Source organism: Oncorhynchus kisutch, linkage group LG30 (genome assembly GCF_002021735.2).
Source record: "Oncorhynchus kisutch isolate 150728-3 linkage group LG30, Okis_V2, whole genome shotgun sequence".
NCBI lineage: Eukaryota > Metazoa > Chordata > Actinopteri > Salmoniformes > Salmonidae > Oncorhynchus > Oncorhynchus kisutch.
Genome location: NC_034203.2, coordinates 5,136,391 through 5,158,840, shown reverse-complemented (window position 1 = coordinate 5,158,840; position 22,450 = coordinate 5,136,391). Strand labels below are relative to the sequence as shown.

Sequence of the window (22,450 nt, the reverse complement as noted above, 5' to 3'; positions counted from 1 at the left end):
CTAAACTCTTCTACTGTACTAAACTCTATTCTACTGTGCTCTACTGTACTAATCTCTATTCTACTGTCCTCTACTGTACTAAACTCTATTCTACTGTGCTCTACTGTACTAAACTTTATTCTACTGTACTAAACTCTTCTACTGTGCTCTGCTGTACTAAACTCTATTCTACTGTGCTCTGCTGTACTAAACTCTATTCTACTGTACTAAACTCAATTCTACTGTGCTCTGCTGTACTAAACTCTATTCTACTGTGCTCTGCTGTACTAAACTCTTCTACTGTGCTCTACCGTACTAAACTCTTGTACTGTGCTCTACTGTACTAAACTCTATTCTACTGTCCTCTACTGTACTAAACTCTATTCTACTGTACTAAGCTCTTCTGTACTAAACTCTATTCTACTGTGATCTGCTGTACTAAACTCTTCTACTGTGCTCTGCTGTACTAAACTCTATTCTACTGTACTAAGCTGTACTAAACTCTATTCTACTGTACTAAGCTCTTCTGTACTAAACTCTATTCTACTGTGCTCTACTGTACTAAACTCTATTCTACTGTGCTCTGCTGTACTAAACTATATTCTGCTGTGCTCTATTGTACTACACTCTATTCTACTGTGCTCTACTGTACTACACTCTTCTACTGTGCTCTGCTGTACTAAACTCTATTCTACTGTGCTCTACTGTACTAAACTCTTCTACTGTGCTCTACTGTACTAAACTCTATTCTACTGTGCTCTACTGTACTAAACTCTATTCTACTGTGCTCTACTGTACTAAACTCTATTCTACTGTGCTCTACTGTACTAAACTCTATTCTACTGTGCTCTACTGTACAAAACCCTTCTACTGTGCTCTACTGTACTAAATTATGTTTGACTGTGCTAAACTCTTCTGCTGTGCTCTACTGTACTAAACTCTATTCTACTGTACTAAACTCTATTCTACTGTGCTCTACTGTACTAAACTCTATTCTACTGTGCTCTACTGTACTAAACTCTTCTACTGTACTAAACTCTATTCTACTGTGCTCTACTGTACTAAACTCTATTCGACTGTGCTCTACTGTACTAAACTCTATTATACTGTGCTCTACTGTACTAAACTCTATTCTACTGTGCTCTGCTGTACTAAACTATATTCTACTGTGCTCTACTGTACTAAACTCTATTCTACTGTGCTCTGCTGTACTAAACTCTATTCTACTGTACTAAACTCTATTCTACTGTACTGAAATCTATTCTACTGTGATCTGCAGTACTAAACTCTATTCTACTGTGCTCTACTGTACTAAACCCTTCTACTGTGCTCTACTGTACTAAACGATTCTACTGTGCTCCACTGTACTAAACTCTATTATACTGTGCTCTACTGTACTAAACTCTATTCTACTGTGCTCTACTGTACTACACTCTTCTACTGTACTAAACCCTTCTACTGTACTCTACTGTACTAAACTCTATTCTACTGTGCTCTACTGTACTAAACTCTATTCTACTGTACTCTACTGTACTAAACTCTATTCTACTGTGCTCTACTGTACTACACTCTTCTACTGTGCTCTGCTGTACTAAATTCTATTCTACTGTGCTCTGCTGTACTAAACTCTATTCTACTGTGCTCTACTGTACTAAACTCTATTCTACTGTGCTCTACTGTGCTCCACTGTACTAAACTCTATTCTACTGTGCTCTACTGTACTAAACTCTATTCTACTGTGCTCTACTGTACTAAACGATTCTACTGTGCTCTACTGTACTAAACGATTCTACTGTGCTCTACTGTACTAAACTCTTCTACTGTACTAAACTCTATTCTACTGTGCTCTTCTGTACTAATCTCTATTCTACTGTCCTCTACTGTACTAAACTCTATTCTACTGTGCTCTACTGTACTAAACTTTATTCTACTGTACTAAACTCTTCTACTGTGCTCTGCTCTATTCTACTGTGCTCTGCTGTACTAAACTCTATTCTACTGTACTAAACTCAATTCTACTGTGCTCTGCTGTACTAAACTCTATTCTACTGTGCTCTACCGTACTAAACTCTTGTACTGTGCTCTGCTGTACTAAACTCTATTCTACTGTGCTCTACTGTACTAAACTCTATTCTACTGTGATCTACTGTACTAAACTCTTCTACTGTACTAAACTCTATTCTACTGTGCTCTACTGTACTAAACTCTATTCTACTGTGCTCTACTGTACTAAACTCTATTATACTGTGCTCTACTGTACTAAACTCTATTCTACTGTGCTCTGCTGTACTAAACTATATTCTACTGTGCTCTACTGTACTAAACTCTATTCTACTGTGCTCTGCTGTACTAAACTCTATTCTACTGTACTAAACTCTATTCTACTGTACTGAAATCTATTCTACTGTGATCTGCAGTACTAAACTCTATTCTACTGTGCTCTACTGTACTAAACCCTTCTACTGTGCTCTACTGTACTAAACGATTCTACTGTGCTCTACTGTACTAAACTCTATTATACTGTGCTCTACTGTACTAAACTCTATTCTACTGTGCTCTACTGTACTACACTCTTCTACTGTACTAAACCCTTCTACTGTACTCTACTGTACTAAACTCTATTCTACTGTGCTCTACTGTACTAAACTCTATTCTACTGTACTCTACTGTACTAAACTCTATTCTACTGTGCTCTACTGTACTACACTCTTCTACTGTGCTCTGCTGTACTAAACTCTATTCTACTGTGCTCTGCTGTACTAAACTCTATTCTACTGTGCTCTACTGTACTAAACTCTATTCTACTGTGCTCTACTGTGCTCCACTGTACTAAACTCTATTCTACTGTGCTCTACTGTACTAAACTCTATTCTACTGTGCTCTACTGTACTAAACGATTCTACTGTGCTCTACTGTACTAAACGATTCTACTGTGCTCTACTGTACTAAACTCTTCTACTGTACTAAACTCTATTCTACTGTGCTCTTCTGTACTAATCTCTATTCTACTGTCCTCTACTGTACTAAACTCTATTCTACTGTGCTCTACTGTACTAAACTTTATTCTACTGTACTAAACTCTTCTACTGTGCTCTGCTCTATTCTACTGTGCTCTGCTGTACTAAACTCTATTCTACTGTACTAAACTCAATTCTACTGTGCTCTGCTGTACTAAACTCTATTCTACTGTGCTCTACCGTACTAAACTCTTGTACTGTGCTCTGCTGTACTAAACTCTATTCTACTGTGCTCTACTGTACTAAACTCTATTCTACTGTGATCTACTGTACTAAACTCTTCTACTGTACTAAACTCTATTCTACTGTGCTCTACTGTACTAAACTCTATTCTACTGTGCTCTACTGTACTAAACTCTATTATACTGTGCTCTACTGTACTAAACTCTATTCTACTGTGCTCTGCTGTACTAAACTATATTCTACTGTGCTCTACTGTACTAAACTCTATTCTACTGTGCTCTGCTGTACTAAACTCTATTCTACTGTACTAAACTCTATTCTACTGTACTGAAATCTATTCTACTGTGATCTGCAGTACTAAACTCTATTCTACTGTGCTCTACTGTACTAAACCCTTCTACTGTGCTCTACTGTACTAAACGATTCTACTGTGCTCTACTGTACTAAACTCTATTATACTGTGCTCTACTGTACTAAACTCTATTCTACTGTGCTCTACTGTACTACACTCTTCTACTGTACTAAACCCTTCTACTGTACTCTACTGTACTAAACTCTATTCTACTGTGCTCTACTGTACTAAACTCTATTCTACTGTACTCTACTGTACTAAACTCTATTCTACTGTGCTCTACTGTACTACACTCTTCTACTGTGCTCTGCTGTACTAAACTCTATTCTACTGTGCTCTGCTGTACTAAACTCTATTCTACTGTGCTCTACTGTACTAAACTCTATTCTACTGTGCTCTACTGTGCTCCACTGTACTAAACTCTATTCTACTGTGCTCTACTGTACTAAACTCTATTCTACTGTGCTCTACTGTACTAAACGATTCTACTGTGCTCTACTGTACTAAACGATTCTACTGTGCTCTACTGTACTAAACTCTTCTACTGTACTAAACTCTATTCTACTGTGCTCTTCTGTACTAATCTCTATTCTACTGTCCTCTACTGTACTAAACTCTATTCTACTGTGCTCTACTGTACTAAACTTTATTCTACTGTACTAAACTCTTCTACTGTGCTCTGCTCTATTCTACTGTGCTCTGCTGTACTAAACTCTATTCTACTGTACTAAACTCAATTCTACTGTGCTCTGCTGTACTAAACTCTATTCTACTGTCCTCTACTGTACTAAACTCTATTCTACTGTACTAAGCTCTTCTGTACTAAACTCTATTCTACTGTGATCTGCTGTACTAAACTCTTCTACTGTGCTCTGCTGTACTAAACTCTATTCTACTGTACTAAGCTCTTCTGTACTAAACTCTATTCTACTGTGCTCTACTGTACTAAACTCTATTCTACTGTGCTCTGCTGTACTAAACTATATTCTGCTGTGCTCTATTGTACTACACTCTATACTACTGTGCTCTACTGTACTACACTCTTCTACTGTGCTCTGCTGTACTAAACTCTATTCTACTGTACTAAACTCTTCTACTGTGCTCTACTGTACTAAACTCTTCTACTGTACTAAACTCTATTCTACTGTGCTCTGCTGTACTAAACTCTTCTACTGTACTAAACTCTATTCTACTGTGCTCTACTGTACTAAACTCTATTCTACTGTGCTCTACTGTACTAAACTCTATTCGACTGTGCTCTACTGTACTAAACTCTATACGACTGTTCTCTGCTGTACTAAACTCTATTCTACTGTGCTCTACTGCACTAAACTCTATTCTACTGTGTTCTACTGTACTAAACTCTATTCTACTGTGCTCTACTGTACTAAACTCTATTCTACTGTGCTCTACTGTACAAAACCCTTCTACTGTGCTCTACTGTACTAAATTATGTTTGACTGTGCTAAACTCTTCTGCTGTGCTCTACTGTACTAAACTCTATTCTACTGTACTAAACTCTATTCTACTGTGCTCTACTGTACTAAACTCTATTCTACTGTGCTCTGCTGTACTAAACTCTTCTACTGTACTAAACTATATTCTACTGTGCTCTACTGTACTAAACTCTATTCTACTGTGCTCTACTGTACTAAACTCTATTCGACTGTGCTCTACTGTACTAAACTCTATACGACTGTTCTCTGCTGTACTAAACTCTATTCTACTGTGCTCTACTGTACTAAACTCTATTCTACTGTGCTCTACTGTACTAAACTCTTCTACTGTGCTCTGCTGTACAAAACTCTATTCTACTGTACTAAGCTCTTCTGTACTAAACTCTATTCTACTGTGCTCTGCTGTACTAAACTATATTCTGCTGTGCTCTATTGTACTACACTCTATTCTACCTGGCTCTACTGTACTAAACTCTATTCTACTGTGCTCTACTGTACTAAACTCTATTCTACGGTGCTCTGCTGTACTAAACTCTCTACGGTGCTCTGCTGTACTAAACTCTATTCTACTGTGCTCTACTGTACTAAACTCTATTCGTCTGTGCTCTACTGTACTAAACTATATTCTACTGTTCTCTACTGTACTAAACTATATTCTGCTGTGCTCTATTGTACTACACTCTATTCAACTGTACTAAACCCTTCTACTGTGCTCTACTGTACTAAATTATGTTTGACTGTGCTAAACTCTATTCTACTGTGCTCTGCTGTACTAAACTCTATTCTACTGTACTAAACTCTATTCTACTGTGCTCTATTGTACTAAACTCTTATACTGTGCTCTACTGTACTAAACTCTTCTACTGTGCTCTACTGTACTAAACTCTATTCTACTGTGCTCTACTGTACTAAACTCTTCTACTGTACTAAACTCTTCTACTGTGCTCTACTGTACTAAACTCTTCTACTGTGCTCTACTGTACTAAACTCTATTCTACTGTACTAAACTCTTCCACTGTGCTCTACTCTACTAAACTCTATTCTACTGTGCTCTCCTGTACTAAACTCTTCTACTGTGCTCTGCTGTACTAAACTCTTCTACTGTACTAAACTCTTCTACTGTGCTCTGCTGTACTAAACTCTTCTACTGTACTAAACTCTATTCTACTGTGCTCTACTGTACTAAACTCTATTCTACTGTACTAAACTCTATTCTACTGTGCTGAAATCTATTCTACTGTGATCTGCAGTACTAAACTCTATTCTACTGTGCTCTACTGTACTAAACCCTTCTACTGTGCTCTACTGTACTAAACGATTCTACTGTGCTCTACTGTACTAAACTCTATTATACTGTGCTCTACTGTACTAAACTCTATTCTACTGTGCTCTACTGTACTACACTCTTCTACTGTACTAAACCCTTCTACTGTACTCTACTGTACTAAACTCTATTCTACTGTGCTCTACTGTACTAAACTCTATTCTACTGTACTCTACTGTACTAAACTCTATTCTACTGTGCTCTACTGTACTACACTCTTCTACTGTGCTCTGCTGTACTAAACTCTATTCTACTGTGCTCTGCTGTACTAAACTCTATTCTACTGTGCTCTACTGTACTAAACTCTATTCTACTGTGCTCTACTGTGCTCCACTGTACTAAACTCTATTCTACTGTGCTCTACTGTACTAAACTCTATTCTACTGTGCTCTACTGTACTAAACGATTCTACTGTGCTCTACTGTACTAAACGAATCTACTGTGCTCTACTGTACTAAACTCTTCTACTGTACTAAACTCTATTCTACTGTGCTCTTCTGTACTAATCTCTATTCTACTGTCCTCTACTGTACTAAACTCTATTCTACTGTGCTCTACTGTACTAAACTTTATTCTACTGTACTAAACTCTTCTACTGTGCTCTGCTGTACTAAACTCTATTCTACTGTGCTCTGCTGTACTAAACTCTATTCTACTGTACTAAACTCAATTCTACTGTGCTCTGCTGTACTAAACTCTATTCTACTGTGCTCTACCGTACTAAACTCTTGTACTGTGCTCTACTGTACTAAACTCTATTCTACTGTCCTCTACTGTACTAAACTCTATTCTACTGTACTAAGCTCTTCTGTACTAAACTCTATTCTACTGTGATCTGCTGTACTAAACTCTTCTACTGTGCTCTGCTGTACTAAACTCTATTCTACTGTACTAAGCTCTTCTGTACTAAACTCTATTCTACTGTGCTCTACTGTACTAAACTCTATTCTACTGTGCTCTGCTGTACTAAACTATATTCTGCTGTGCTCTATTGTACTACACTCTATTCTACTGTGCTCTACTGTACTACACTCTTCTACTGTGCTCTGCTGTACTAAACTCTATTCTACTGTACTAAACTCTTCTACTGTGCTCTACTGTACTAAACTCTTCTACTGTACTAAACTCTATTCTACTGTGCTCTGCTGTACTAAACTCTTCTACTGTACTAAACTCTATTCTACTGTGCTCTACTGTACTAAACTCTATTCTACTGTGCTCTACTGTACTAAACTCTATTCGACTGTGCTCTACTGTACTAAACTCTATACGACTGTTCTCTGCTGTACTAAACTCTATTCTACTGTGCTCTACTGCACTAAACTCTATTCTACTGTGTTCTACTGTACTAAACTCTATTCTACTGTGCTCTACTGTACTAAACTCTATTCTACTGTGCTCTACTGTACAAAACCCTTCTACTGTGCTCTACTGTACTAAATTATGTTTGACTGTGCTAAACTCTTCTGCTGTGCTCTACTGTACTAAACTCTATTCTACTGTGCTCTACTGTACTAAACTCTATTCTACTGTGCTCTACTGTACTAAACTCTATTCTACTGTGCTCTACTGTACTAAACTCTATTCTACTGTGCTCTACTGTACTAAACTCTATTCGACTGTGCTCTACTGTACTAAACTCTATACGACTGTTCTCTGCTGTACTAAACTCTATTCTACTGTGCTCTACTGTACTAAACTCTATTCTACTGTGCTCTACTGTACTAAACTCTTCTACTGTGCTCTGCTGTACAAAACTCTATTCTACTGTACTAAGCTCTTCTGTACTAAACTCTATTCTACTGTGCTCTGCTGTACTAAACTATATTCTGCTGTGCTCTATTGTACTACACTCTATTCTACCTGGCTCTACTGTACTAAACTCTATTCTACTGTGCTCTACTGTACTAAACTCTATTCTACTGTGCTCTACTGTACTACACTTTTCTACTGTGCTCTGCTGTACTAAACTCTATTCTACGGTGCTCTGCTGTACTAAACTCTCTACGGTGCTCTGCTGTACTAAACTCTATTCTACTGTGCTCTACTGTACTAAACTCTATTCGTCTGTGCTCTACTGTACTAAACTATATTCTACTGTTCTCTACTGTACTAAACTATATTCTGCTGTGCTCTATTGTACTACACTCTATTCAACTGTACTAAACCCTTCTACTGTGCTCTACTGTACAAAATTATGTTTGACTGTGCTAAACTCTATTCTACTGTGCTCTGCTGTACTAAACTCTATTCTACTGTACTAAACTCTATTCTACTGTGCTCTACTGTACTACTGTGCTCTACTGTACTAAACTCTATTCGACTGTGCTCTACTGTACTAAACTCTATTCTACTGTGCTCTACTGTACAAAACCCTTCTACTGTGCTCTACTGTACTAAATTATGTTTGACTGTGCTAAACTCTTCTGCTGTGCTCTACTGCACTAAACTCTATTCTACTGTACTAAACTCTATTCTACTGTGCTCTACTGTACTAAACTCTATTCGACTGTGCTCTACTGTACTAAACTCTATTCTACTGTGCTCTGCTGTACTAAACTCTTCTACTGTACTAAACTCTATTCTACTGTGCTCTACTGTACTAAACTCTATTCTACTGTGCTCTACTGTACTAAACTCTATTCGACTGTGCTCTACTGTACTAAACTCTATACGACTGTTCTCTGCTGTACTAAACTCTATTCTACTGTGCTCTACTGTACTAAACTCTATTCTACTGTGCTCTACTGTACTAAACTCTTCTACTGTGCTCTGCTGTACAAAACTCTATTCTACTGTACTAAGCTCTTCTGTACTAAACTCTATTCTACTGTGCTCTGCTGTACTAAACTATATTCTGCTGTGCTCTATTGTACTACACTCTATTCTACCTGGCTCTACTGTACTAAACTCTATTCTACTGTGCTCTACTGTACTAAACTCTATTCTACGGTGCTCTGCTGTACTAAACTCTCTACGGTGCTCTGCTGTACTAAACTCTATTCTACTGTGCTCTACTGTACTAAACTCTATTCGTCTGTGCTCTACTGTACTAAACTATATTCTACTGTTCTCTACTGTACTAAACTATATTCTGCTGTGCTCTATTGTACTACACTCTATTCAACTGTACTAAACCCTTCTACTGTGCTCTACTGTACTAAATTATGTTTGACTGTGCTAAACTCTATTCTACTGTGCTCTGCTGTACTAAACTCTATTCTACTGTACTAAACTCTATTCTACTGTGCTCTATTGTACTAAACTCTATCCTACCTGGCTCTATTGTACTAAACTATATTCTACTGTGCTCTATTGTACTAAACTCTTATACTGTGCTCTACTGTACTAAACTCTTCTACTGTGCTCTACTGTACTAAACTCTATTCTACTGTGCTCTACTGTACTAAACTCTTCTACTGTACTAAACTCTTCTACTGTGCTCTACTGTACTAAACTCTTCTACTGTGCTCTACTGTACTAAACTCTATTCTACTGTACTAAACTCTTCCACTGTGCTCTACTCTACTAAACTCTATTCTACTGTGCTCTCCTGTACTAAACTCTTCTACTGTGCTCTGCTGTACTAAACTCTTCTACTGTACTAAACTCTTCTACTGTGCTCTGCTGTACTAAACTCTTCTACTGTACTAAACTCTATTCTACTGTGCTCTACTGTACTAAACTCTATTCTACTGTACTAAACTCTATTCTACTGTGCTCTGCTGTACTAAACTCTATTCTACTGTGCTCTACTGTACTAAACTCTATTCTACTGTACTAAACTCTATTCTACTGTGCTCTGCTGTACTAAACTCTATTCTACTGTGCTCTGCTGTACTAAACTCTATTCTACTGTACTAAACTCTATTCTACTGTGCTCTGCTGTACTAAACTCTATTCTACTGTGCTCTGCTGTACTAAACTCTATTCTACTGTACTAAACTGTATTCTACTGTGCTCTGCTGTACTAAACTGTATTCTACTGTGCTCTACTGTACTAAACTCTTCTACTGTGCTCTACTGTACTAAACTCTATTCTACTGTGCTCTACTGTACTAAACTCTATTCTACTGTGCTCTGCTGTACTAAACTCTATTCTACTGTGCTCTGCTGTACTAAACTATTCTACTGTGCTTTACTGTACTAAACTCTTCTACTGTGCTCTGCTGTACTAAACTCTTCTACTGTGCTCTACCTTATTAAACTCTATTCTACTGTACTAAACTCTTGTACTGTGCTCTACTGTACTAAACTCTTGTACTGTGCTCTACTGTACTAAACACTTCTACGGTGCTCTGCTGTACTAAACTCTATTCTACTGTGCTCTACTGTACTAAACTCTATTCTACTGTGCTCTACTGTACTACACTCTTCTACTGTGCTCTGCTGTACTAAACTCTATTCTACTGTGCTCTGCTGTACTAAACTCTATTCTACTGTGCTCTGCTGTACTAAACTCGTCTACTGTGCTCTACTGTACGAAACTCTATTCTACTGTGCTCTGCTGTACTAAATTCTATTCTACTCTGCTCCACTGTACTAAACTCTTCTACTGTGCTCTACTGTACTAAACTCTATTCTACTGTGCTCTACTGTACTAAACTCTATTCTACTGTGCTCTACTGTACAAAACCCTTCTACTGTGCTCTGCTGTACTAAACTCTATTCTACTGTGCTCTGCTGTACTAAACTCTCTACGGTGCTCTGCTGTACTAAACTCTATTCTACTGTGCTCTACTGTACTAAACTCTATTCTACTGTACTAAACTCTATTCTACTGTGCTCTACTGTGCTAAACTCTATTCTACTGTGCTCTACTGTACTAAACTCTTTTCTACTGTGCTCTGCTGTACAAAACTCTTTTCTACTGTGCTCTGCTGTACTAAACTCTTTTCTACTGTGCTCTGCTGTACTAAACTCTATTCTACTGTGCTCTGCTGTACTAAACTCTCTACGGTGCTCTGCTGTACTAAACTCTATTCTACTGTGCTCTACTGTACTAAACTCTATTCTACTGTGCTTTACTGTACTAAACTCTTCTACTGTGCTCTGCTGTACTGAACTCTATTCTACTGTGCTCTACTGTACTAAACTCTTGTACTGTGCTCTACTGTACTAAACTCTTCTACTGTACTAAACTCTATTCTACTGTGCTCTGCTGTACTAAACTCTATTCTACTGTGCTCTGCTGTACTAAACTCTATTCTACTGTGCTTTACTGTACTAAACTCTACTGTGCTCTGCTGTACTAAACTCTATTCTACTGTCCTCTACTGTACTAAGCTCTACTGTACTAAACTCTATTCTACTGTGCTCTGCTGTACTAAACTCTTCTACTGTGCTCTGCTGTACTAAACTATATTCTACTGTACTAAGCTCTTCTGTACTAAACTCTATTCTACTGTGCTCTACTGTACGAAACTCTATTCTACTGTGCTCTGCTGTACTAAACTATATTCTGCTGTGCTCTATTGTACTACACTCTATTCTACCTGGCTCTACTGTACTAAACTCTATTCTACTGTGCTCTACTGTACTAAACTCTATTCTACTGTGCTCTACTGTACTACACTCTTCTACTGTGCTCTGCTGTACTAAACTCTATTCTACTGTGCTCTACTGTACTAAACTCGTCTACTGTGCTCTACTGTACGAAACTCTATTCTACTGTGCTCTGCTGTACTAAATTCTATTCTACTCTGCTCCACTGTACTAAACTCTTCTACTGTGCTCTACTGTACTAAACTCTATTCTACTGTGCTCTACTGTACTAAACTCTTCTACTGTGCTCTGCTGTACAAAACTCTATTCTACTGTGCTCTGCTGTACTAAACTCTATTCTACTGTGCTCTGCTGTACTAAACGCTCTACGGTGCTCTGCTGTACTAAACTCTATTCTACTGTGCTCTACTGTACTAAACTCTATTCGTCTGTGCTCTACTGTACTAAACTATATTCTACTGTTCTCTACTGTACTAAACTCTATTCTACTGCGCTCTGCTGTACTAAACTCTATTCAACTGTGCTAAACTCTTCTGCTGTGCTCTACTGTACTAAACTCTATTCTACTGTACTAAACTCTATTCTACTGTGCTCTACTGTACTAAACTCTATTCGACTGTGCTCTACTGTACTAAACTCTATACGACTGTTCTCTGCTGTACTAAACTCTATTCTACTGTGCTCTACTGTACTAAACTCTATTCTACTGTGCTCTACTGTACTAAACTCTATTCTACTGTGCTCTGCTGTACTAAACTCTATTCTACTGTGCTCTACTGTACTAAACTCTATTCGTCTGTGCTCTACTGTACTAAACTATATTCTACTGTTCTCTACTGTACTAAACTCTATTCTACTGTGCTCTACTCTGCTCCACTGTACTAAACTCTTCTACTGTGCTCTACTGTACTAAACTCTATTCTACTGTGCTCTACTGTACTAAACTCTTCTACTGTGCTCTGCTGTACAAAACTCTATTCTACTGTGCTCTGCTGTACTAAACGCTCTACGGTGCTCTGCTGTACTAAACTCTATTCTACTGTGCTCTACTGTACTAAACTCTATTCGTCTGTGCTCTACTGTACTAAACTATATTCTACTGTTCTCTACTGTACTAAACTCTATTCTACTGCGCTCTGCTGTACTAAACTCTATTCAACTGTGCTAAACTCTTCTGCTGTGCTCTACTGTACTAAACTCTATTCTACTGTACTAAACTCTATTCTACTGTGCTCTACTGTACTAAACTCTATTCGACTGTGCTCTACTGTACTAAACTCTATACGACTGTTCTCTGCTGTACTAAACTCTATTCTACTGTGCTCTACTGTACTAAACTCTATTCTACTGTGCTCTACTGTACTAAACTCTATTCTACTGTGCTCTGCTGTACTAAACTCTATTCTACTGTGCTCTACTGTACTAAACTCTATTCGTCTGTGCTCTACTGTACTAAACTATATTCTACTGTTCTCTACTGTACTAAACTCTATTCTACTGTGCTCTACTGTGCTCTGCTGTACTAAACTCTTCTACTGTGCTCTACTGTATTAAACTCTATTCTATTGTACTAAACTCTTCTACTGTGCTCTACTGTACTAAACTCTATTTTACTGTACTAAACTCTATTCGACTGTGCTCTACTGTACTAAACTCTATACGACTGTTCTCTGCTGTACTAAACTCTATTCTACTGTGCTCTACTGTACTAAACTCTATTCTACTGTGCTCTACTGTACTAAACTCTTCTACTGTGCTCTGCTGTACAAAACTCTATTCTACTGTGCTCTGCTGTACTAAACTCTCTACGGTGCTCTGCTGTACAAAACTCTATTCTACTGTGCTCTGCTGTACTAAACTCTATTCTACTGTGCTCTACTGTACTAAACTCTTGTACTGTGCTCTACTGTACTAAACTCTTCTACTGTGCTCTCCTGTACTAAACTCTTCTACTGTGCTCTGCTGTACTAAACTCTTCTGTGCTCTACTGTACTAAACTCTATTCTACTGTTCTCTGCTGTACTAAACTCTATTCTACTGTGCTCTGCTGTACTAAACTCTATTCTACTGTGCTCTACTGTACTAAACTCTATTCCACTGTGCTCTACTGTACTAAACTCTTCTACTGTCCTCTACATTACTAAACTCTATTCTACTGTGCTCTACTGTACTAAACTCTATTCTACTGTGCTCTGCTGTACTAAACTCTATTCTACTGTGCTCTACTGTACTCAACTCTTCTACTGTGCTCTGCTGTACTAAACTCTTCTACTGTGCTCTACTGTACTAAACTCTTCTACTGTGCTCTGTTGTACTAAACTCTGTCCTACTGTATTCTACTGTACTAAACGATTCTACTGTGCTCTACTGTACTAAACTCAATTCTACTTTGCTCTACTGTACTAAACTATATTCTACTGTACTAAACTCTATTATACTGTGCTCTACTGTACTAAACTCTTCTACTGTGCTCTACTGTACTAATCTCTATTCTACTGTGCTCTACTGTACTGAGCTCTTCTGTGCTGTGATGTCCAAATCTGTGATACATAGACATCTATGATTGGTACAGATTTGGTCTGTGGAATTGCCCTACAACATCTTCCTTTGGTTTACAGCCTTACTACATCCCATCTGGGTTTGAAGACTGTTGTCCAAGAAAAGCACTTGTTCCAAAAAAGACTGGCAAGATGGTTTCTATGGTTACTGTGTGTCAATACCCCTCATCAAGCCTCTGTCTGTGAAACTGGCCTCATGGGTGCAACAGTACACACACACACACACACACACACACACACACACACACACACACACACACACACAGTCTCTGATATTGAGTACTGCGTCTGTGTTAACATGCTTGGGCACATGGAAAATCAATATTCCTTGATTTAATTTATTTTGCCTTATGTAAGGGTGTCCTCCAGTGTTGTACTTTACTTGCACTAATGGATGTTGCTTTGTCTTATCCCTTTTTGCTTTGAATATGAGGGGTTGGGACCTTGGATCCTCTTGCTATTTTATTATTGCTGGCCATAAATACATTGTGGTGAAATTGATTCCTCACTAATGTAGGGAAGGAATGGATCTTTCCCCTTTCGGTATAAATGGCACCGCCTCCCTTTCCATAGCACATATTGAACTGCTTGAGTCAGCAATTATAAAGTGGAATTGCTCTGTCAAATGGCAATGTTAGTGTAGTTTCGGTTCCCATTGCCTATCAATTTATGATTGTCTTTACCATACCGTGTACATTATCACACAAGGCTAATGTTGGTCAGTGCTTTCTTTATATCTCTGTCATCTCAGTTACCTTGTATTTAAGTCTTTTGTTCATAAGTTTTCAAACACGGTAACAGCAAGCTGTTTAATTGTTATGAGCACCTCTTCTCTTTGAGGCATCTTTGTTGGGAGTGTTGCATACAGTTTTTTGCTTCTCTTCAAGCCCTTTGCCTTTGCTGCAGAAAACAGGTGTTGCCTCTTTCTCTTGTGAGAACCTATGACCTTGTGGCATAGCTGGAAGTCATCCAATGGTGATTTGAGGAGATGTGTGAACATTGTAAAAATAACTACAATGCTGCAATAATTGAATTCTCAAGTTATTTTCTCTCTAGGCTAGCCTACTTCAATGTGCTACTACCAAAGGCTTATTTATCAAACATGACCTCAGATTGAATTAATATAAATTCCACCTTGTGCCATAATGATGAATTTGGGGAGTCATATAAAGGTGTGAAAATAAAACATTTTCAGTACCAGTCCAAAGTTTGGACACAGCTACTCAAGTTTTTCTTTATTTGTACTATTTTCTACATTGAAGAATAATAGTTTGAAATAACACATATGGAATCATGTAGTAACAAAAAAAGTGTTAAATGAATCAAAGTGTATATATATATTTGAGATTCTTCAAAGTAGCCACCCTTTGCCTTGATGTCAGCTTTGCACACTCTTGGCATTCTCTCAAACAGCTTATGAAGTAATTTACAGGTGTGCCTTGTTTAACTTTTGCGATCCATAGCCTCAAACGAATTAGCATAACGCAGCGGACATAAATACCACTAGAAACTTTTCCTATTCATGAAAATCGCAAATGAAATATATTCAAACACAAGCTTAGCCTTTTGTTAACAACACTGTCATCTCAGATTTTCAAAATATGCGCTACAGCCAACGCTAGACAAGCATTTGTGTAAGTTTATCATGGCATAATGCTATGCTAGGCTCTGCTGGCAGCAGGCAACATTTTCACAAAAATAAGAAAAGCAACCAAATTAAATAATTTACCTTTGAAGAACTTCGGATGTTTTCACTCAGGAGACTCTGTTAGATAGCAAATGTTCCTTTTTTCCAAAAATATTATTTTTGTAGGCGAAATAGCTCCCGTTTGTTCATCATGCTTGGCTGAGAAATCGACCAGAAAATGCTACAACGCCAAACTTTTTTCCATGTTAGCTCCATAATATCGACAGAAACACGGCAAACGTTGTTTAGGATCCATCCTCAAGGTGTTTTTAACATATATATTCGATAATATATCCGTTGAGGCAATTGGTTTCTCATAAGAAGCGATTGGAAAAATGGCTACCTCAGTATTTTACGCAAGATTTTCTGCGGGAGACACCATGTGACCACTTTCTAAATATGGTCCCTTACGGCTATTCTTCAACGGAAATGCGTAAAAAGACGTCACAATGCTGTCGACACCTAGGGGAATACGTAGAAAACGCAAGCTCATTCGTAGCTCATTCACAGCCATATAAGGAGTCATTGACATGAGGCGGTTTCAAAAAATGCGGCACATCCTGGTTGGATTTTTATCTGGGTTTCGTCTGTAACATCAGTTCTGTTGCACTCACAGACAATATCTTTGCAGTTTTGGAAACGTCAGTGTTTCTATCCAAAGCTGTCAATTATATGCATAGTCGAGCATCTTTTCGTGACAAAATATCTTGTTTAAAACAGGAACATTTTTCATCCAAAAATGTAAATATCGCCCCCTAGTCGCAATAAGTTTTTAAAGTTAATTTGTGGAAGATCTTTCCTTCTTAATACATTTGATATATCATTGTCATTGTCATTTGTGTTATGACAACGTAGGGGTGGGATACAGGTAAAAGACCAAGTCCATATTATGGCAAGAACAGCTCAAATTAGCAACGAGAAACAACAGTCCATCATTACTTGAGACATGGTCAGTCAATGCGGAAAATTTCAAGAACTTTGAAAGTTTATTCAACTGCAGCCTCTCATCAGGACCGCCACAAGAAAAGAGCCAGAGTTACCTCTGCTGCAGAGGATAAATTCATTAGAATAACTGCACCTCAGATTGCAGCCCAAATATATTCAAGTAAAAGACACATCTCAACATCAACTGTTCTGAGGAGTCTGTGTGAATCAGGCCTTCATGGTCGAATTGCTGCAAAGATACTACTACTAAAGGACACCAATAATAAGAAGAGACTTGACGAGGCCAAGAAACACGAGCAATGGACATTAGACCAGTGGAAATCTGTCCTTTGGTCTGGTGAGTCCAAATTTGAGATTTTTGGTTCCAACCGCCGTATCTTTGTGAGACGCAGAGTAGGTGAACGGATGATCTCCATGTGTGTGGTTTCCCACCATGAAGCATGGAGGAGGAGTGATGGTGAGGGTGTGCTTTGCTGGTGACACTGTCTGTGATTTATTTCGATTTCAAGGCACACTTAACCAGCATGGCTACCACAGCATTCTGCAGCGACACACCATCCCATCTGGTTTGCGCTTAGTGGCACTATCATTTGCTTTTCAACAGGACAATGACCCAAAACACACCTGCAGGCTGTGTAAGGGCAATTTGACCAAGGAGAGGGACGGAGTGCTGCATCAGATGACCTGGCCTCCACAATCACCCGACCTCAACCCCAATTGAGATGAAATGGGCCGCAGAGTGAAGGAAAAGCAGCCAACTCAGCATATGTGGGAACTCCTTCTAGACTGTTGGAAAAGCATCCCTCATGAAGCTGATTGAGAGAATGCCAAGAGTTTGCAAAGGGTGGCTACTATAAATATATTTTAATTTGTCTAACACTTTTTTTGGTTACTAGAATACTCCATATGTGTTGTTTCATAGTTTTGAAGTCTTCACTATTTTTCTACAAAGTAGAAAATAGTAAAGAAAAACCCTTGAATGAGTAGGTGTGTCCATACGTTTGACTGGTACTGTGTGTATATTCCTCACTTCAGAGATACCATGCTGTACTGTAAACACATACCACCAACCTTGGTTGTTTGGCATTAAGGTATCTTGTATTAGTAAAACGTAATATTAAACTGTTCCTGTGCCTGTGTAATAAAAGTGTAATTGCTTTTGGAGCAATGTTTTATTAGCATGTTGTTTCAAAATACTTTGGTAATTGCATTTTAATTGCATAGCAATGAGCTGAGACTTTGTGTAACTACTGTACATGAGGAATAGTGACTAACTTAATTCCACTTCATAAAGCAATTTCTAAAGTCCTATGTAACAACAATGTTCTTCATCATCTGCAGCTAGCTAGCTGCTATCCAAGTGACTAGTGGCTAACGTCGGTCCCGGAGCAAGCACCAATTAGCCTGGGGCTAGCCCATGCTAGGCCCTTTCTCCCGGCTAGCTAAAAAGGCCCATCAGCCACTCCTGGGCTACAATACCCGGACCCCTTCTACTGCCGGTACGGGGCACGGAACCCCGCCGATTCCTCACGACTGGACTACGACGTATTCTGCTCGAGTGGGGTACCCAACTGGCCTCTACATTGCGACGTCCCCTGAATGCCCATCTGCTAGCAGCGGCCCGCTAGCTGTCTAGAGCATTTTGGACTGTTAGCTGTATAGATCCATCGGCCAATTTCTCGGGCCACTATACCTATTTTGCTTGGACCCCTCTGCTACTCGGAACCCTAATAATCCATCACGACTGGTCTATCAACGTCACCGCACGCGGAGGCTAAAACAGACTTTCCTCCATCGAGACGTCCCTCTGAGGTCTGCTAGCTTGCGAGCCCCGGTCTGCTAGTTTGCGAGCCCCGGTCTGCTAGCTTGCTATACATGCCTCTCTCTAATATCAATATGCCTTGTCCATTACTGTCCTGGTTAGTGATTATGGTCTTATTTCATTGTAGAGCCTCTATCCCTGCTCAATATGCCTTAACCACCATTTTAATTCCACCTCGAACAAATGCGGTGACATCACCTGGTTTAAACTTCTCTAGAGACAATATCTCTCTCATCATTACTCAATGCCTAGGTTTACCTCCAATGTACTCAAATCCTACCACCTCTGTCTGTACATTATGCCTTGAATCTATTCTCTCGCACCCAGAAATTTGCTCCTTTTACTCTGAACACACTAGACGACCAGTCCTGATAGCCGTTAGCCGTACCCTTATCCTACTCGTCCTCTGTTCCTCTGGTGATGTAGAGGTTAATCCAGGCCCTGCAGTGCCTAGCTCCACTCCTACTACCAAGGTGCTCTCAATTGTTGACTTCTGTAACCGTAAAAGCCTTTTGTTTGGGGCGACAGCGTAGCCTAGGGGTTAGAACGTTGGACTAGTAACTGAAAGGTTGCAAGTTCAAATCCCCGGGCTGACAAGGTACAAATCTGTCGTTCTGCCCCTGAATAAGGCAGTTAACCCACTGTTTCTAGGCCGTCATTGATAATAAGAATTTGTTCTTAACTGACTTGCCTAGTTAAATAAAGGTAAAATTTGATTTAAAAAATGCATGTTAACATTAGAAGCCTCCTCAAGATTGTTTTATTCACTGCTTTAGCACACTCTGCCAATCCGGATGTCCTAGCCGTGTCTGAATCCTAGTTTAGGAAGACCACCAAAACCCCTGAAATTTTCGTCCCTAACTATAACATTTTCTGACGAGAGAACTGCCAAACGGGGCGGTGTTGCATCCTACTGCATAGAGCCTGCTGAGTCCTGTCTTACTATCCCAAACAATTTGAGCTTCTACTTTTAAAAATACACCTTTCCAGAAACAAGTCTCTCACCGTTGCCGCTTGCTATAGACCACCGTGCCCTGTACCTTCTCCGCTTTGCAATCTGGTTTCAGAGCTGGTCATTGGTGTACCTCAGCCATGTTCAAGGTCCTAAATGATATCAAAACCGCCATCGATAAGAGACATTACTGTGCAGCTGTATTCATTGACCTGGCTAAGGCTTTCGACTCTGTCAATCACAACATTTTTATTGGCAGATTCAACAGCCTCGGTTTCTTAAATGATTTCCTTGCCTGGTTCACCAACTACTTCTCTGATAGAGTTCAGTGTGTCAAATCGGAGGGCCTGTTATCCGGACCTCTGGCAGTCTCTATTGGGGTGCCACAGGGTTCCATTTTCGGGAGTACTCTTTTCTCTGTATACATTAATGTCGCTCTTGCTGCCGGTGATTATTTGATCCACCTCTACGCAAACGACACCATTCTGTTTTCCCTCTTGCCCTTCTTTGGACACTGTTAACTAACCTCCAGACAAGCTTCAATGCCATACAACTCTCCTTCCGTGGCCTCCAACTGCTCTTAAATGCAAGTAAAACTAAATGCATGCTCTTCAACCGATTGCTGCCTGCACCTGCCCACCCGTCCAGCATCACTACTCTGTACTGTTCTGATTTTCCACCATAATTTGCAAATAAATTCATTAAAAATCTTACAATGTGATTTTCTTTTATTTTTTATTTTTTTTATTTTATTTTGTCTGTCATAGTTGAAGTGTACCTGATGAAAATGACAGGCCTCATCTTTTTAAGTGGGAGAACTTGCACAATTGGTGGCTGACTAAATACTTTTTTCCCCCACTGTATATTCAACTACCTTGAGCATTTCAAAAGTCAAATAAACTACAAAATACAACTAATTTCTGCTTAGGTCTGTAAGGGTCCTCTCTGAAAAATGTTGATCCCCTCAACTTCTACAGTCATCGATGATTATGTTTAAAATATAGTTTAATACATGTTCTGGTAATACAACATTTTTATTGGCAGATTCAACAGCCTCGGTTTCTTAAATGATTTCCTTGCCTGGCACTGTATCTTGAAGACTTTTGAATGTGTCTGATCTCATCTCCCTTTTCTCTTATCTCCCCATCCTCAGGCTTTGGATCAAGACCGGACTGCTTTACAGAAGGTGAAGAAGTCTGTGAAAGCCATCTACAACTCTGGTCAAGGTAGTCTCGTCCTCTTACTCAGTCCATACTCCTACACTTCCCCGAAAGGCCTCATCCTCTCAACTGTTCTGGTTTTGCACCTCTAGCTCAGTGCATCAAATATGTGATTAATCACTGCACAAACATGTATGTGTGGCGGTGGGACTGTCGACATTGTTATTGGTTTTCTTCCTGTATGTACCACATACAGTGGGTGTATAGTTCTGACCATTCAAAATTAAGTTTTCTTGTTTTACCTCAGTGAAGGAGACCCATGGTGCACCATGTGGCAGCAAGCACAATTACAAGTTGGTTTGTTACAAGCTGGTGTACTGTCACAGTGGAGGGAGTTCAAATATCGAAAGCTGAATTTTAAAACACCCACGTCTGAATGACAGTCCCAGCTAGTACCAACGCCTCATAGTTTTTCCCCACAATTTATATTGGTGTCTTTAATGGTAACACATGGCATGAGTAAAGTAATAGTGGCTCTGACGACAATATTCTCTGGGGGAATGGGATTGAAAGGCATTCGATATGCGGTCAGATTGCTCTGAACTCGAATTCACATATAAGTGATGATACTTTGTCGTCCTGTGTCCCTCCAATATAAATCGATGCAAGGCTTTCACATGAACAACTTCACCATAGAATGTCTGTCAATTATGGAATGTGTGTCGGGCACAGTAATTTTTTAAATATTTGATTGGGTGGGACAACAATATGTTATTCCGGCAACCGTTTCATTTTTACTGCAGTGAGTTTGTCTAACTGTTAAAGTTGACAGTTCTATAGGCTTATACCTAATGACTATATTACTAGGTCACTATAGCTTCAACCTGTAGCTGTATGCTCAATCTTCCTTTAGCCTGTTCCATTCTATCCAACCCCCATCTGTCTACTGCTGCCCCCTTATTAGCCCATGTGTCAACCCTGGAGGGATATTCAACCACCAAGGTCAGGACATGCACAATGCCCTTATGCCCTTGCCCTTTCTCAACTTAACTCTCACCTGGCTAACATCCATCACTGGGGCACTGGGGCAGCTCTAGCAAGGCAGACATTCGACAAACTGACTTCTTGGAAAGTTGGCTTCCTATGACGGTGCCACATTGAAAATCACTGAGCTCTTCATAAGGCCAATTTAATGCCAATGTTTGTCTATGGAGATTTCATGGCTGTGTGCTCGATTTTATACACCTGTCAGCAATGGGTGTGGCTGAAATAGCCAAATCCACTCATTTGAAGGGATGTCCAGATACTTTTGGAAATGATTCAGACCCCTTGACTTTCCACATTTTGTATTTTTTTATTTTTTTTAAAGCTCATCAATCTACACACAATACCATATAATGACTTAGTGAAAATAGGTTTTTGAAATGTTTGCAAATGTAATAACATACCTTATTTATGTAAGTATTCAGACCATTTTCTACGAGACTCGAAATTCAGCTCAGGTGCCTC

General features: G+C 39.2%; 1 protein-coding gene across 4 annotated transcripts in view; it reads left to right on the top strand.

The window, feature by feature from the left end:
• The window catches only part of LOC109875090 (arf-GAP with SH3 domain, ANK repeat and PH domain-containing protein 1), a 185,652-nt gene that overhangs the window by 51,757 nt on the left and 111,445 nt on the right, over positions 1–22,450 (top strand). For all 4 annotated transcript variants that reach the window (XM_031810256.1, XM_031810255.1, XM_031810254.1 and 1 more), the window contains exon 2: positions 20,935–21,007. In XM_031810256.1, the coding sequence (XP_031666116.1) occupies positions 20,935–21,007 (73 nt within the window). The remainder of the gene's footprint in view (positions 1–20,934; positions 21,008–22,450) is intronic.